At 35.0% G+C, this 17,994-nt stretch overlaps 1 protein-coding gene across 2 annotated transcripts; it reads right to left on the bottom strand.

Annotated features, from left to right (window-relative positions):
• Nucleotides 1-7,483: 7,483 nt before the first annotated feature.
• LOC124842982 (uncharacterized) lies at nt 7,484-17,767 on the bottom strand. 2 transcript variants are annotated; one of them, XM_047319600.2, is made up of 13 exons: nt 17,526-17,767; nt 17,128-17,265; nt 16,819-16,900; nt 16,219-16,295; nt 15,625-15,734; nt 14,728-14,848; nt 13,566-13,682; nt 13,366-13,457; nt 13,026-13,092; nt 12,845-12,923; nt 12,682-12,773; nt 8,367-8,510; nt 7,484-7,749 (listed from the first exon to the last, which is right to left on the bottom strand). In XM_047319600.2, exons 1-13 carry the CDS (start codon nt 17,739-17,741, stop codon nt 7,609-7,611), a joined length of 1,476 nt encoding a protein of 491 aa, XP_047175556.1. In that variant the 5' UTR covers nt 17,742-17,767; the 3' UTR covers nt 7,484-7,608. The 2 variants fall into 2 exon arrangements, with proteins under 2 accessions (XP_047175556.1, XP_087952784.1); XM_088096658.1 differs by lacking the exon at nt 7,484-7,749 and having other exon boundaries at nt 8,371-8,569.
• Between the last annotated feature and the right edge of the window lie 227 nt (nt 17,768-17,994).

Genomic DNA, 17,994 nt, shown 5'->3' on the forward strand with positions numbered 1-17,994 from the left:
GTGTAAAAATAATTTAAGAAAATTCCTATGGAAAAAAAACAAAACTACCAAAGAATAAAACAAGTCAAACTTAATATTTTTTTACTATGAGCTCATAGTAGACCGACCGGTAAAGGTGTAAGAGAGCCTCCAAGTTACTTTGGGCTCATTCCGACCGGGTAGTCTCTATGTTACTTCGAGTCCATGTCCGACCGAACAGTAGAGAAGCATAAGAGTCTCTAAGTTATTTGGGTGTTGCTCCCTTCACCACCACCACTTCTCCCTCCACCTCCCCAACTTTCTGCAAAAAAAATTTAATTACAAAAATAACTTTTTTTACTTTTAACCCTGTTTATTTACTTTAAACTCAAACTATATCTTTCTATCCATTTTTACTTTTCACTCAACCCCACCTCCCAACTCTCCTTCTCTCTCTTTTTAGATTTCCACCCCCCAACTTCACCACCTTTGTTTGTTTTAATTACAAAAATATTAATATAATAAAATTATATATTTCATATAATTAAACTAATAAATAATTTTTTATATAATTATAAAATTGTTAAAGAATACAAAAACCATATATAAAAGATATATATTATACAAAAACATTAAAACAAAAAACTAATTATATATAACTGCAAAATAAAAAAAATATAAATATAAAATAATAACAATAAAGATATTCAAAAATACATTATTAAAATACATCAAAAATATATTAAAAAATAATACATCAAAACATATAAATTACATTATTAAAATATCTCCAAAATTAATATAAAAAAATAAATTAATAAAAATAAACTGGAAAATAAACATGTAACTTTAAACGGATGTGAGCATCCGTCAACGGATGTCAACCTCCGTTTAAGGCAAAACGGATATCGACATCTGTTTTTCCTTAAACATCCGTTTAAAAATTATACATTTATTTTTTAGGGTTTATTAAGCACCTTCACGACGAATCCTTCAAGCACCACCATTCCACCACCACACACCGATCTTGGCACGGCTGATCAATTGCTTCCACCACCACTTGCAATCTCTCACTAAGCACACCAGCTAATGAAAGTCCACCACACTCTGAGACCAATATTATATCACAATTAAAGAATGAGAGGAAGGAGTGGAACGTGAAAAAGAGGAAGAAGAACACAATGAAACAATGAGAGGACGAACGATAAAGAGAAGAAGAGTTGTCGCTGCATACATGTAGAGGATTGGAGTGGGTAGAGGTTAAAAATGGGGTGGTGGTGGAGGGAGCAACACCCAAGTTATTTTAGGCTCATGGCCAACCGATGATACCTCTCAGGCCAATAAACCGAGTGGACAAACCGAGTGGAGGAAGCAAGGGGTGGTGGTGGAGGGAGCAACACCCAAGTTATTTTAGGCTCATGGCCAACCGATGATACCTCTCAGGCCAATAAACCGAGTGGACAAATAGTTAATCGATCGGTAAAAACAGTTGTTAAGGTATTCAATAATAATAAATGTCGTTGATGGGGAGTTAATAAAAATAATTATCATTTATTAACAATTAATAGGAATAATGTCATTTATTGGTGATTAATGAGTCAGACCTAATGATAAGCTCATTATAATTATTTATAAATATTTGTGTGAAAGGGAGGACAACTAACTTTGAACTCTGATAACTGATCCTTTTATTACAAGATTATTACGCAAAACTCACTGACGTCAGAGTGTCCACACCCTCCCTCGCGGTTTGGACAGGAAGATACCTTTGAATGTTTTGGATTAGGAATTTAAATACTACCGAAACACTAAGTAAAGTTAAATTAACGTGTTAAGCTTGAGTGAATTTTTTTTCTACCCAAGGGCGAACTTTAAGATCTCCACTCGTTTACCCCTAATCATCATAATCTTTGGGGAGTGTTCATACGCTTTTTCAACATGTTCTCTATTAGTATTATATTTTATTAGAAATTATAAACCGTAAATGAAGCTGGCTAAAAAATAAATTAGATTTACAAAATTTTGAATTTAACAAACTTTAACCAAATAAAATGTTGAAAACAATGTGTTAGGAAATGTATCAATAATGTTTCTCTTACAATGCATTTAGTAAGAGAGAAGGAAATAAGTAGATAAAAATATGAAAAACAAGATTAAATGAAAGTAAAAACTCCTTCCCTTGCTCTTAATATAAAATCATTATTGAAAATTCACATATACTAATAAAAAATCACAAATTTAATTTCATTATTAATAACTTTTGAAATTCTATTTCCACTATTTATTAATAAAAAAACATGCATATTTATAGTATTTAGAAAGAATAAACTAAAAAAAATAGTATTTTACGAAGAGTATAGAATGTTTTTACTATCAACTTCTTCTTAAATATGTTTTGTACTAAAAACCGAAAGGAAAAATAAATATTGTTAGTGTTCCTATAAAGTTGAGTATTATCCTCCAGTCCTTGATTGGTGTTAATTATATGTGGTCTTATCGAAAGATATCTGCAGAAATTTCTGATACTCAAATCAATTTTGGTTTTAATCATGATTATAATAAATGTTGTTGAAAAAGACCCCAACTACTTTAGCAGGAACATATAATATTATCCTTAATGGATTTTTAGTTTTTATCTTTTTGCAGGCATAATCGGAATTCAATAATCCAATAATCACCATTATGTAAACTAACCAGTATTAGCAATTTAATTAGAACATTTGAGTAACTTGTGGACAATGATAGTTGGTTCTTGCTAACACAGTGTCTGGACGAGCACTGAACTACTGGTGCTGAGTTGTATTCGATCCGGAGGAGTAATTATCGACCCGACGTGTGCAGTGAATTTTATTAATGTCTGGTTTAGGATAAAAGAAGAAATAGAAGAAAAAGCTTGAAAATAATGTCTTCTACAATAATCAACTATGTTGTTTAAAAAACAAACATTTTTCTTACAATTTTAAAGCACCAATTACACAAAAACCACTCATAAATACACAATTTATAGTGATTTTTTAACAGAAAAAGAAAATGTCAACCACACATCCTCTTCTTATTTATGTTTGTACAGATTTATAATGAAATAAAAAATATATAGAACTTACACCTCGTTTTATTTATATATTATATTTTCATTCTGCCGAAGTTACTTCATTGTCACTCATAATTTTTCCTCAAATTCTTTACCTTCATCTTTCGTCGAATACAGAATGACTTCCTTGACAGTCTTTATTGTGCTGTCTCTATCTTGAACACATTTTCAGACAAAGCCAATGGTAAGATTCAAAGTGAGACACTTTGCCTGATGCAGAAAAAAAGGTTATCTCAACTACGCGTCATTTTCGACAACTTCAACCTCACTTTGGGTTTCATTAATGAAAAATCTACCATAATAACATTTGTTATATTTATAGGATAATGATATTTTGATAACATTTTTTTAACAATATTTTAACATAATTTACGTGTAATTTTGTGATTGGTCCAAAATTATTTTACAATTAATAATAATAATCATAAACACCAACATGGACTAATCACAGAATGACACGTAGATGGTGTTAAAATATTATTAAAAAAAATGTTGTCAAAGTATCACTATTCCGGATCGCGATATGTTAACAACGTTTTTTTTACAACTTTTTCACAACTGCCATGTGTTAACACAATATTGAAGGAGGTTAAAATGATTTTTTTATTTAAAAAAGGTAACGTGGGAAACTGTAATCAAATTACACTTGTGAATCCCAAAGTACGCTTGCCTTTTTCATTCAGAAAAAGAGGGTTCATTCTCCCTCTACAATTTAAATTCTCTGTTCTCTCTCTACTCTTCGTTCTCTCTCTAGTCCTCCCTTCTCTCTACACTCTCAATTTAAGGTATGTTCTTTTTCTTCTTTGTTGAAGGTTTGACCTTTCTTTGTTGAAGGTGTCTTGTTTTTCTATTGAAGGTATGTCTTTTCTTTCTTTAAGGTCTCGTTTTTGTTTTTGTAAATGAAAGATCTCTTTTGTTTGTTCAAGGTCTCACCTTTTTGGTTTGATTCCGAAGATTGTATTGCGCAAAATGGAATTGTCCAATGAGAGCAAGATATATGTCGTATGACCTTTGGTTTTCTCCTATCTCGTTTCGGTTTTTGCCATTTCCTTTATTGTTAGAATTTCCTTTTATGGCTTTATACAATTGTAATTTTTGTTAAATTTCAGTTCGTTGATGATGTCGGTGCATCAAGCAAAGAAAATCGTCACTCCTCTGTGAAAGCATCAGCTAATACAAATGAGAGGATTTGAAGGAACAAAAAAAAACCAAAACGTTAAAAACAACCTTATGAAGGAATGACGATGAAAGCGTTACAAGAGTAAAGCTTGTAGAACCCCGTACATTGAATATCGTCCGAAACATGAGTGAATTTTGTATTTAGTGATTATTGGCAGTAGGAGATCAATGTAGATAGATGTAAATGTAAATGTAAATATTTTGAATGTTAATATAGATGCAGGTTATTCCCTTTGTGATTGTCATTTTCATTTGAATTGTTGTTGGTCATTGCTGTTGATCATTCATCAGTTTTGATTTTATGAATAATTTTTGTTCCATTTCAATGTCCTTCATAACCTAAATTTGCCATGTACATTGTGGATGAAAGTCCATTTTTAGGCAAGACATACCTTGGTAATCGATTACATCATCCTTGTAATCGATTACCAGGATCTAAAGGGCTTTTTGTATAGAAAGTTGGTGCACATTACCCAACTATAAGAGTCTCACTCTTAGGGAAGATTTTTTTGACATTAAGGAGGTTATTTTGAAAATTTTGCAATGGATAACACGTCTTGGTAATGGTTGATGGTGGGAAGTGTTTGTAAACTGTAGTTTGCCCAGTCCATTTTGGAGGAAAGACCCAATGTGGTTGTAAACTGTATTGCCTACCCCATAACCGTTAAACTCACTCACCCATCTAAAATAAAAAACATGAAACATTAACTTGAAAGTAAACTAATTTAGAAAGCTTAGAAAAACGTTGTTTTTGGGAAATTAACTGCACCTAATACAATGGTCTAAAAATTATGAGTTAGTAGTCATCTCAAAGCTCTTTCAGTCTAGATTCCAACAAAATAAGAATCAACTCATTTGGAGTTTGGTGGAGAGAGCAAAACAAGCACCAAAAGTCAAAAAAACAGTGTTGGGGAGAGTCGCTCATACAACTGGGGAGTATAGTTAAAGTTTCTGTACAAATGACCATTTTTTCTCTAGTAATTGATTACATGTAATAATCGATTACCAGGGCAGAAAATAGTCAGAAATGCTTATGGAGCTCATCTAACTTACATGGAAGAACCTAAATGACATTTTTTATCAACAATTCAATGGCCTAACATGTTCATTGGTGCACTAAACACTACTCATGACCATTAAACTCACTCACCCATCTAAAATAACAAACATGGAACAATAACTTGAAATTAAACTCATTTAAGAAGCTTAGAATAACGTTGTTTTGGGAAATTAATTGCACCTTACAGTGGTCTAAAAACTATGAGTTAGCAGTCATTTGAAACTTCTTTGAGCCTAGATTCCAACAAAATAAAAATAAACTCATTTGGAGTTCGGTGGAGAAAGTTAAGAGAAAAACAAGCAGCAAAGGTCAGAAAAACAGAATTGAGGAGTGTCGTTCATACAGTTGGGGAGTATAGTTGAAGTTTTTGTACAAATGACTATTTTTCCCTTGGTAACCGATTACAAGACCCTTGTAATCGATTACCAAGGCAGAAAATGGTTAGAAATGCTTATGAAGCTTATCTAACTTAAATGAAAGCACCTAAATGACATTTTTTTCTCAACAATTCAATGACCTAACATGTTCATTGGTGCACTAAACACCACTAATGACTATTAAACTCACTCACCCATCTAAAATAACAAACATGAAACAATAAATTGAAATTAAACTCATTTAGGAAGCTTAGAAAAACATTATTTTCTGGAAATTAATTGCGCCTAGTACAATGGTCTAAAAATTATGAATTTGTAGTCATTTGAAAACTCTTTGAGTCTAGATTCCAACTAAACAAGAATCAACTCATTTGGAGTTTGGTGGACAAAGTTTAGAACAAAACAAGCAACAAAGGTCAGAAAATCAGAGTTGGGGAGTGTTGTTCATCCAGCTAGGGAGTATAGTTGAAGTTTTTGTACAAATAACCATTTTTCCTCTGGTAATTTATTACTAGGGCAGAAAATGACCAGAAATTCTTATGGAGCTCATCTAACTTACATGAAAGCACCCAAATGACATTTTTTCTCAACAAGTGTAAATTGTTGAAGTAAACACCAACCATGATTAATAAACTCAATCATTCATTACAAAAAATGGAAAACCTCGCCCAAAAACATAGAAAAACTATAACAAAATTGAAATTGTATTCATCAAAATTGAAATTTTATTGATATAATATTTAATAAGTACATATTATCCATCATTATTAATGTCGTTTTCTATACTAAGAAGGTTTAGAACTCTCATACAATCAAAATCTCTACACTACAACTTAACATCCTATAATAATTATAAGTCTAGCAACACTTGTTCTCTTCACACGTTGTCGTTGTCTAGAATCCAGTCACTTACATACTTTTGTCTAAATCTGAGCAACTCCTCCTGAAATCAACACAATCAACTTAAAGATATTACCACAACACCAAAATCATCAACACATTCATCAAGTCTTTTAACAAATGTAGTGTTACTTACATTGGGGATACCAACCTTGACATTGCGAAAGTCGAAACCTTGAAAAAAGGACACACCTTTACTCCTTGATGGACATTGGGACAATGGGGAAGAGGTCGAATGTGCTTCGGTGGAGAGGACAACGAGAAAAAACCGCCAACAAAAATAGGGAGACAGGGAGAGACAAAGAAAGGGAAAAATATGCTTAGATCGAGAGGAAGAGCGAAACAAAGAAACAATCCGGTAAGACTCTGATGAAAACACAATGAGACCAATGGTGGAGAGATTGAGACCAATGGTGGAGAGAGAGACAACAGAGAGGGAGTGATACCATTGAGACCAATGATGGAGAGAGATGGGCAAGGGAGAGAATGAGACCGCGAATGAAAAAAAAATGTTTTCTTCCTAAAATGAAACGGTGAAAAAGGAGAAAACTAATTTATCTCTGCCTTCCCAAAATGCCTCAATGTACATTTCATTTTGGAAAAGTAACATTTGAAACGGACAGATTATCATCCGCCACGACGCATTGTCAAAAAGTTGACAAGATTTGGTTGTTAAAGAAACTTTATCCTATATATTAACTCCCCTGTTAATGGCAAATAGCTGTAACAATCTTCGTTTTGGAAAGGAAAAAGGAACTTAATCGTATTGGAAGGCTTACGTCCAAAAGCTATTATTACTTAAGCATCAATTCAGTCCGACGCTGAATTTTACTCGCATTAAGATTTTCAAGACAGTGGAAAAGCCTTTCAGACAGTCTGAAGGTAAAGTTAAGAAAGACAACTTTGGCCGGTCACAGGTGAATCAACAAATATAACCAAGATATGTACTTACTGAAAAAAGCATGGCTAGTTTCTAATGGAAGATATATACAAGGAACATTGATATGTACGGCTCATTGCCTTTTGCGTGATTGCACCATCAATTACAATTTTATATATATCCCTTTCTTGTGGAGGAAACCAGAAAAAATACCCCAGAATAAAATCTCAACGATTACAAAGGCCATTGTACCCCACTTTTCGGAATGAAATATGGCCTGCATTAAAGCTTCACTGGCGTCAACCTGCATATAAATTACCAAAAAACCAAATTTATTGATTAAGTATGACAAAGGTCTTTGCAATGACATCCCTCCACCAAAAATGCAATTGTGACAAATTAAGGAATGCTATAAAAAAAGTAGTTTTCATAATTCTCGCCATATGAAAACAAACCATGCTATATTCGTTCGACTAAGAAAATGGAGTTAAAGAGCTTTAAGTTTACAGTTTGCTTGAGTAAAGGGAGAAAAATACTTAGAATCATTTCAATTGCAGTGGACAAAATATCTGAAGGGTTATGTAAATGGGTTGCACTATACATTCGGCACTGTCACTTCTTTTTCGTACTAAAAGTATGAAGCAATTTATGATTCCAAATTCTCCAGGTTAAACAAGTATAATCTATACACATCGTCCACAAACAAAGAAGGCAAACAGTTTAATTAGTATTTGGGAAAATGCCACCTGACAGGTCCAATAGCAGTTCAATTCTAATTCCAAAGAGGAGTTTACAGAAATCTGTTGACTCCTATCAGTAAAAGTTTAATCTTCAAAGAAAAAACAAGTTCTAGCTTATATAATAATATAACTTACAATAAAAGAGGAGATATTCAAAGAATAATTGGGAAACAAACATTACCAAATTATTTTCAGGAGAATGCCAATAGAAACCCTGGATAGCTGCAGGGAAAATGTCACAAGCTGCCAATGCATATACAACAAGAGCATTCATTCCCATCCATTGCAGTAAAACTGTAGGCTTTCTGTTATGTTCTATGTCAACCTGCAAGAAAATATGTTTTGATTGCAGGTTTTTAAACAGTTGGCTGCGATTATAGTCACCTGTTAAGAACAGAATGTGATAGGTCTTTGAAGGTTTAAGTTAGGAAAAATAAAACATAGAAATTGGTAAGAAGTAGCTAGGGGTAGTTAGGAGGAGTTTAAACAGCAGTCAAGGGAAGTTTTAATTAGTTAGGCGGTTTTTGTCTTTTAAGGAGGGAAAAGTGTACTAGGTTTGGTTGTTGAGTATTTTATTTCTGAACAGGGACTGTTCTGGGTAGAAGGGAATGTTTTCCCTTAAAGGTTATTGTTAGGGGTTGGAAAGTATATGAGAGGAAGAAGTAAGGAGAGAAAGAGAATGGAACCGAACGGTAGAAGGAGGGGAACGAGTTGACCGAATGGTAGACAAGGGGGGACGACCAGACGGTACAAGGAGGGGAGCGAGTTGACCGAACGGTAGACAAGCGGGACTACCAGGCCGAACGGTTGGAAACAGCGAGGAAGCGCGGGAAATTAATTAGAGTAATAAGAGAGATATTCTGAGAAGATATTCAGCAAAGGATAATTAGAGTAACAAAGCCATATCTTAGTATATGATTCCGTATAAGTTAAATATAGTAAATAAGGCTAAATATATTCAGATAATTATAGTAAATAGGATTATTTTCTAATATTCAGTATATTTTGGGAGGGAATTAATTAGTATAAATAAAGGGGAAGACTAGGGTTAAAGGTATGCTTTTGATTTGTGAGTTTTGTAAGAGAGGTTATGCTCCCATGTAACTGACGGAGATCCTGCTCCCATTTATTGTTTGTTTCTTGGATTCAGTTATTTCAATTCAATAAAAAGAGGTTTATTCAGCTATTTTCCATTGTTCCTTGTATGTGAGAGAGTGTGTGAGGAAACATTCTAGTTACGTTCCATACTCGGATACGTAACAGTTGGGTGGCCAATAGAAAAAAATGTGAGTTTGGCAAAGTCTAGATAAGATATTTGGGTCATCAGATATCGGAGAAAGATGGACCAGGACAAAGTAAGGGTTGTGGTAGATTGGGAGAAGCCTAAGATGGTGAAGGCTTTGAGGGGGTTTCTGGGCCTGACATATACTATAGGCGGTTTGTGAAGGATTATGGGAAAATTGCCAAACCATTGACCGATCTTCTTAAAAAAGGGCAGTTTACATGGACAGAGCAAGCAAAGGAGGCCATGTCTAGATTAAAGAAGGTCGTTACCACTGCACCAGTGCTGGTTCTGCCTGACTTTGACCAGCCTTTACATATTGAGTGTGATGCATCAGGAAGAGGGATAGGAGCGGTTCTCACACAAGGGAAGAGGCCCATTGCTTTCTTCAACAAGGCGTTATCGGAGGGATCATTGAGTAAGTCGATATATGAGAAGGAACTGATGGCGTTGGTCCTGGCCATACAACACTGGAGGCCCTATCTATTGGGTCAAAAATTTGTGGTTCACACTGATCAAAGGAGCCTGAAATACCTTTTGGAGCAGCGCATCACCACTTAGAATCAGTAGAATTGGATTGCAAAACTCCTAGGGTATGATTTTGAGATTGTGTACAAGTCGGGGGTAACCAACAGGGTTGCAGACACCCTATCTCGAAAGAAGGACACGGAGGAAGAAAAGGAGTTGAGAATTGTGGCCAAACCTTATTGGCAAGATTTCAGCGAGATTCTGGAGGAGGTTGAAGCGGATGAAGCGTTAAAGAAAGTGATAGAAGACCTAAGAAAGGACCCCAACTCGCATCCCTCATTTACCCTAGAACATGATCAGTTACACTATAAGAGGAGGCTTTTGATTTCAGCTCACTCGGCCTGGGTGCCTAAGCTGATAGCAGAGTTTCACACGACTCAGACAGGAGGGCATTCAGGGGTTTATCGGACTTATCGCAAGGTAGCACAATCACTTTACTGGATAGGAATGAAGAAAGCAGTGACTGACTTTGTTGCAAGCTTCCTGGTATGCCAACAGCATAAATATTTGTCATCCTCTCCGCAGGGGTTAATGCAGCCTTTACCCATACCCAACGCCATTTGGGAAGAGATAAGTATGGATTTTATCGTGGAGTTGCCTAAATCCCACGGGTATGGTGTTGTGCTGGTAGTAGTAGACCGTCTCAGTAAATATGGTAATTTCATACCACTGAAACACCCCTATTCCGCCTGTACCATAGCTGAAGTGTTTGTGAAGGATATTGTCCGGTTGCATGGGGTACCAATATCTATCGTGAGTGATAGGGATCCATTGTTTCTGAGTTTTTTTTGGAAGGAGCTATTTAAACTGCAGGGGAGTCAACTGAAGGGGAGTCAACTGAAGATGAGCACAACCTATCATCCTGAATCCGATGGGTAGACCAAGGTCGTGAACAGGGTGTTGGGGGGTTATTTGAGATGTTTTTGCTCAGAACAACCAAAGGGATGGAGCTTAGTACTACCCTGGGCGGAATATTGGTACAATACCATCTATCAAGAGGCGGTGGGATGTACTCTGTTTGAAACAGTGTATGGGAGATCTTCCCCTTCTTTGCACAGGTTCATACCAGGGGAGACCTTAGTGGAAGCAGTCAGCCAGGAGTTGCAGACAAGAGACGAAGCACTAAAACAGCTAATGTTTCATTTAGCAAGGGCCTAGGAACTGATGGTGAAACAGGCCGACAAAGCAAGACGACCAGCAGATGTGGAGGTGGGAGATTGGGTGTACTTAAAGATCAGACCGCACAGGCATACCTCAATGCCATCCAGACTGCATCCTAAGTTAGCCGCACGGTACTTTGGACCTTTCCAAGTCATACAGAAGATTGGAGAAGTGGCCTTTAAGCTTCAACTACCAGATACCGCACGGAAACATCCAATTTTCCATTTATCTCAATTGAAGAAGGCAGTAGGGGAAAGAAGCGTAGAGAAGGAACTGCCATCAAACTTGCAGGTGGAGGGACCATCTTTTTGGCCGATCAAAATTTTGGATAGAAGACAGATACATCAAGGGGAGGACGAGGTGCAACAAGTGTTAATAGAATGGAAAGAGGGGGACCGGATGGAGCAACATGGGAAGACGCTCTGACAATCAGAGACCAATATCCAGACTACAACCTTGGGGACAAGGTTAATCATCAGGCGGTGGGTAATGTTAGGGGTTGGAAAGTATATGAGAGGAAGAGGTATAGGAGAGAAAGAGAAGGGAACTGAACGGTAGAAGGCGGGGAGCAAGTTGACTGAACGGTAGACAAGGGGGATGACCAGACTGAACGGTAGAAGGAGGGAACCGAGTTGACCGAACGGTAGACAAGGGGGGACGACCAGGCCGAACAGTTGGAAACAGCGAGGAAGCATCCTAACTGCCACAACATTTAGGATGGGCAGGAAATTAATTAGAGTAATAAGAGAGATATTCTAAGAAGATATTCAACAAAGGATAATTAGAGTAACAAAGTCATATCTTAGTATATGATTCAGTATAAGTTAAATATAATAAATAAGGCTAAATATATTCGTATCATATAATTATAGTAAATAGGATTATTTTCTAATATTCAGTACATTTTGGGAGGGAATTAATTAGTATAAATAAAGGGGAAGACTAGGGTTAAAGGTATGCTTTTGATTTGTGAGTTTTGTAAGATAGGTTACTGACGGAGATCCTGCTCCCAGTTATTGTTTGTTTCTTGGATTCAGTTATTTCAATCCAATAAAAGAGGTTTATTCAGCTATTTTCCATTGTTCCTTGTATGTGAGAGTGTGTGAAGAAACATTCTAGTTACGTTCCATACTCGGATACGTAACAGTTATTGATTGTTTTCAGTATTTTCCATTCAATAAACTGCTGCCTCACAGTGAGGATTCATTTCTCTTTTTGTGATTGTTTATTTTGAGATAGTATCTAGGTTTCTTGTCCCCAAGAAACCTAACAGAATGTCACCATTTGCTTTTGGCAGTGATTCAACTGGGTTAACAAATGGGCTCAAGAAGTGCACCAGATAAGGCCATTGAGGGCTGTAAGGGTGATCCCAAACATGGCCCTCAAAACAAATGTACATTTTTCCATTGGTAGTGGGAGATTAACGTCATTAAGTACCAGCCTACCACCTTTTGTTTATTTTCCTACAATCTCTGCTTTCCTGGGATATAAAATATTTCTACTTAGGGGACAAGGATGAACTTACAATGTAATAGATAGCAGTCAAGACTAAGCCCGATGCCCCTGCAGTTATGAACATGTAGCTTAACGTGTACAGTGCTTTTGATAAAGGAATTCCTGAAAAAGCAATTCAGCTGTCAGAGAATAGGACCCTATTTATCTTAATAAATTTATGATTAGAAGAGTACCTAAAATCTCCAGAATGTATCCTACTAACAATAGAGTGAAGGAAAACACAGACCAAAGAAGTACCCTCTGCTTGTTATCCTGAATGGACAAGACAGCAGTTGAATCATAAAAAGTAGAACTATCCCAGGGACAAATTTAAATTTTCCAGCTAAGGCATCATAAAGGAATCATAACCGAAACCTGAAAAAGTACAATTATGCGACCATATTGTAATCCCATGAAGCAAGTAATTGCAGCCATGAGTGAACTGGAAGATTAAAGAAAATCAATTAGCAGACATTACATTGACTATATTTTAAAGTTGTCAGTGCCAATCTAATATCAAGGAAAAAAATTACCAACACATGAGAGAACAGTGAAAACATATTAAGAAAACATGAACTAAGTACTGTGCAAAAGCTCAATAAAATAAAATATCTTCTTTTTGGAGACTCAAAATTATAAGATTTAATCATAGTTTCCAATGCCACTGTAATAATTATAAAATGATAAAAGAAGGGAGCAGGGAATGCTTTTCCACCTCAAAATACCCTCTGGATCAAATGGTGCAAGGCACCATCCAGGTGAATTTGGAGGCAAGGGTCCATAATCAGGAGAGTTGACACTACACTCCTGAGAATGGAAAGGTCAGGAATAAGATCATTTAACAGATAAGATATTTTAAATTTGAGGTGGCAGTATATTCAATAAAAGAGTAAAGAGTTACTGAGGATAAATAACCTTTGTCCTTATATACACAGGTCGCTGGTACAAATGATCTTCACCGAGAATTAATCTATCAACAAATCCCACTGCATTACAAGGAGGTTCAAGACTTCCCCTCACTTCACAATGAACCTGGCATACGAAAATGCATAACTACAAACCAATTTTTCCCAGTAGCTAGGAGAATCATAAAAAAACCACATAATTTAAAAATGATAATCATGAAAACCTAGCCATCATAATCCATGAAAAATGAAATTAAATGTCAATCATCATAATGTCACACTACATCCATCTGCATCTATTCTCTAATATTTATGGATTATCTATGAATATTACTCTCTTTAGATTATTGTTTTCTCAGTTCATTAAAGTAAGAACTCTAAATCATTTTTAAATAGCAAGATGCTTTGATGCTAGTCTACCAGAGTTTCATCATTTTATGAAATACAAATTGAAGTTTGAATTTTGAAAAGTGAAAAGTCATGGTTTAGTCAAAGAGACGGCTGGTGATAATTAAATATTTTGAAGTACAAAACAGAAGTTTATATGCCATCCGATACTAAACAACTACTTGATGGTGTAAGCAGATTTTCAAGGTCATTGTTTGGCCAATATTTAGACAGCTCAAACTACTGATGGGATTTTAGAATCTAGGGTGTTACAGAAATTATGTGTCATAAAAAGAGGCTATCACTAAATATGCAATTATATTTCTAAACAAAATACAACAATTGTAAGCACGCTGATCTATGAGAATTAACCATGATCAAAATACAGCTTATGAATACTTTCACAATTATAAAAGAGTTTTCTTTTTCAGCAAAATAGGGGAGAGGTTTCAGAAATGATTAGTTGACAGCTGTCACAAAGGAAGGATTGACTATCAGCAATAATAACCCACATTACATGTAACATAGAGACCAATAAAGAAAAACCCTATTATATTCTAAGAGTAGCTTTTTCACCAGAATTGGGCTGGTCGATGCCTGGGGGTTATAGATTATATATTTAACAAAGATTCCACAAAGAATATCAGCAATAAGAAACCAAATTACATGTTGACTTTGTCTACTGTCTGCAATGTGTCATGAGTTAAGCACACAAGATGAAGTCATAAATAAATTTTTTTTAATATGTCTTTCAGCATTCAATACAACAGTAACCAAATCCTTACATTTTGAATAATTGTTAAATGACTGGACCCAAACATATTAGAATGTTCAAATTTCCAATTTGGAACGTAGAGACCGTAGAGCAAGCAAAGGTACACTGAGCATAGTAAGATAGAAACCATCCTGCATAAAGAAATAAGCAATCAGCACCAAAGAATATCACAAGGCAACCAAAGGTAGTGCCCACGGAAGTTTAATTTTGACAATTAGATGCCGGGAGCTAGTATCTTGATCCATTACAATAACCTGAATTCAATTTATTTATTTATTTTTGCAAAAAGGTAGCTTGAAAATTTTATAAAAGATATGTTCATGCTTTTGAATAAAGTATACACATTTTAGCCTAACAATGTGAAGGAAAAGTTGCCATGATTCACAACTACTCCATTAATATTTTGTAATGAAGTTCGGGTGCAAGTTGCAGCATCAGTTTATATCGAATTATCAGGTTCAAATGATGGCGGACACATTTTCATCTCAAGAGATTAAAATCCAATCAACAAAAGTTGAAAACATACCAGAACATGCAGAAAAAGAAAAAAATGTTTATCTTAATTAAGTTTTAACCTTAAAATACAGCATAGTGAACTGTGTATCAAAAAAGATCCATGACACATGACAAGTACGTCCATTTCATATGAGAATGTCAAAATAAAAACTTAAGGGCATTATAGAACCCAAAGTACCGTGCATTATCATGAATCAGGTAGCAGAATCTGCATCAATATGTAATGAGAATTGGCACAAAGAAATCATCTATACAAACATTTTTAAGAAAATAACAAAGAAACATGACATTGTTATGCATAGTTTATAGCAAAATTCAACATAGAAGTTGAAACTTTTAATCGCAAAGCTCAGTCCCCTGGAAGAACTAAATACCAGAAAAGTAAACTAACCACTGAATGAAGTATTTCCTCACAAAAGCTGCCGGTGAGTCAACCAAAATATTATGGTTTACAAGCCAAATCTCTGATATTGAGGCCAAGAAATATCCAATAGATATCCTCTGGATACCATACAAGAAAATTATGTATCAAACTCAGCACATTTATAAAAATTAAAGTGATAGGTGATTGGTTATTTTCTTAAGTGCCAACTTGTTTGCTCAGCTAATACCTATATCCTACAATAGTACAACTAGTTTCAATGACATATGACCCTTGTACTTATCGCAAATCTGAAACCATCCTTAACATAAAACATAAGTGAGAAAACACTGTATTTACTTTCACAACACAATTCACAAAGCATTGACTATAGTCAAGAAGTAACATTATAAAGATCACAATCGAAAATCACTCATTAACTGTAGATCAAATAGATAAGTTATTTGACAAAACATTAATTAAAATAACAATTTTTAGTGGCATGTAGTAAATCATAAAAGAAATAACATGTACAACAATAATACCAAACCTACTGAATTAGAAATAATGGAAAGAAAACAAGCTTAACAAGTTACGGTTTACAAATTTACTAGTAGCAGTTACCTGAAGTACACCAAGCCAGCGAATTTTACTCAAATCAACTCCGTACGTCAATTTGCCACGTCCATGGAAATACCCACCTATGAACAATTTTCAGACAAAATCATTAAAGCTATAGTTTTCAATTGCATCACTTATACATACAGAGAGAATAAAGTTGAATTAAGTTTTAAGTACCAGATAAATTTGGATATTTTCAATAGAGAGTTCCAATTTAATTTTTTTGTCTATTAAGTAGTCAAAATATTTTTATTTTTCAATTTAGTAGCATGACTTTTATATTGTCTAGTTACGTTGCTTACTTATTTTCAAGTGTTAACAATGTGAGATTTTGGAAGACAACGAGGCACGATACCCACGGAAAAATTAAATGGCAAGAACTAGGTTGAAAGATAAAAAATTGAGTATTCAACATACCAAAAAACTTGCATAGAGACTCAGTTAAAAATACTCAAATTTATCATGGACTTAAAACTTAATTAAGCCTTTAGTAAATAATAAGAATAATGAATAACAAGCACAAAGGAATACATGAGAACTTTGCGTGACAAGTTTCAGCTGGTTGCGAGGGTAGCGAAATGGAAGAAAAACAAGTGAACATACCTTGAAGTAACAGCCCCAATAGGAAAAGCTTAATTGTCCTCAATACAACTTTTTTCGTGGCATTGGGTTTGCTAGAGACTTTCTGAAGGTTGTCCAGGAATGAAAACATCGTTCAAAGTTATTGTTCTTTCATAATTTGTACGTCTATATATATATATATATATATATAAGAAAACCACTAACATATATAAATATGAATAAAAAATAGTGGCCAAAGTCCAAAACATCACTCATTAAGTGATACACAGTACAAAACCACGACATAGAACACCAGTGTCGTAAGTTTTCGGAATTTGCGAGATTACGTACCTTGAATACAAGAGCAATCGAAATGCCAACCACAAAGAGAAAAAATGGCATTACAAAATCTGCTAGTGTCACCCCAAACCATGGTGAATGATTCAAGGACGGGAATGCTCTTCCGACGTCATCAACTAATATCATCAACTGCAGCGGAATTTAAAAGATTCATTTAAATGCAAGGAGAAGCAACTAGATTCCAATTATCCAAATCACAATATGTATACACGTAACTAACTGTAATTATCGAAATAATAGAAGCTAATTTTCTTCGCCTTGTTTCATCGATGGCAAGCAATTAACGCAAAGCTAGTGAAAGTAATTAGAACCGTCTTGAATTAGCGGCGCTTTGAATTAATCATACACATGAAGTAATTAAAGTGATGAAAGAAGTAGTGGAGACAAACCGCAACGGTTAGACCGCGGAAGACATCGAGAGAAGCAAGGCGTTGGTTAGGAACGGGAAGAGAGGGTAAAGCTAGTGTTTCTGTATGAGTGAATGGCAGAGGAGAGATAGTGTCTTCATTTTGGTGAAGGATGTGAACTGAAGAATCAAGATCATGGTTGATGATGAGAGGTCTTCGCTGTTCTCCGGCGACACCATCATATTCTTCTCCCGGCATTTCTTCCAACAAACTTGTCTTCGTTACAGTCCAAGTCTCCCACGAGGCTATTTTAGTATTTTTAATCGTTGGGTGTGGGCTCCGGTATTTGGGCTAAAACCCGTATCAATGTTGGATTGGGTATGATTTTGCCTCTAACATATTAAATTAAAAAATTAATATTTATATTTATTTAGTTTAAATTATTAATTATTGATAAATGAATGATATATTTGTAAGTGAGAGTTGAAATAAATATGCAGCTGGAAGAGTG

This window comes from Vigna umbellata, chromosome 8 (genome assembly GCF_029865625.1).
Source record: "Vigna umbellata cultivar VRB3 chromosome 8, Vumbellata_1.0, whole genome shotgun sequence".
NCBI classification, from domain to species: domain Eukaryota; kingdom Viridiplantae; phylum Streptophyta; class Magnoliopsida; order Fabales; family Fabaceae; genus Vigna; species Vigna umbellata.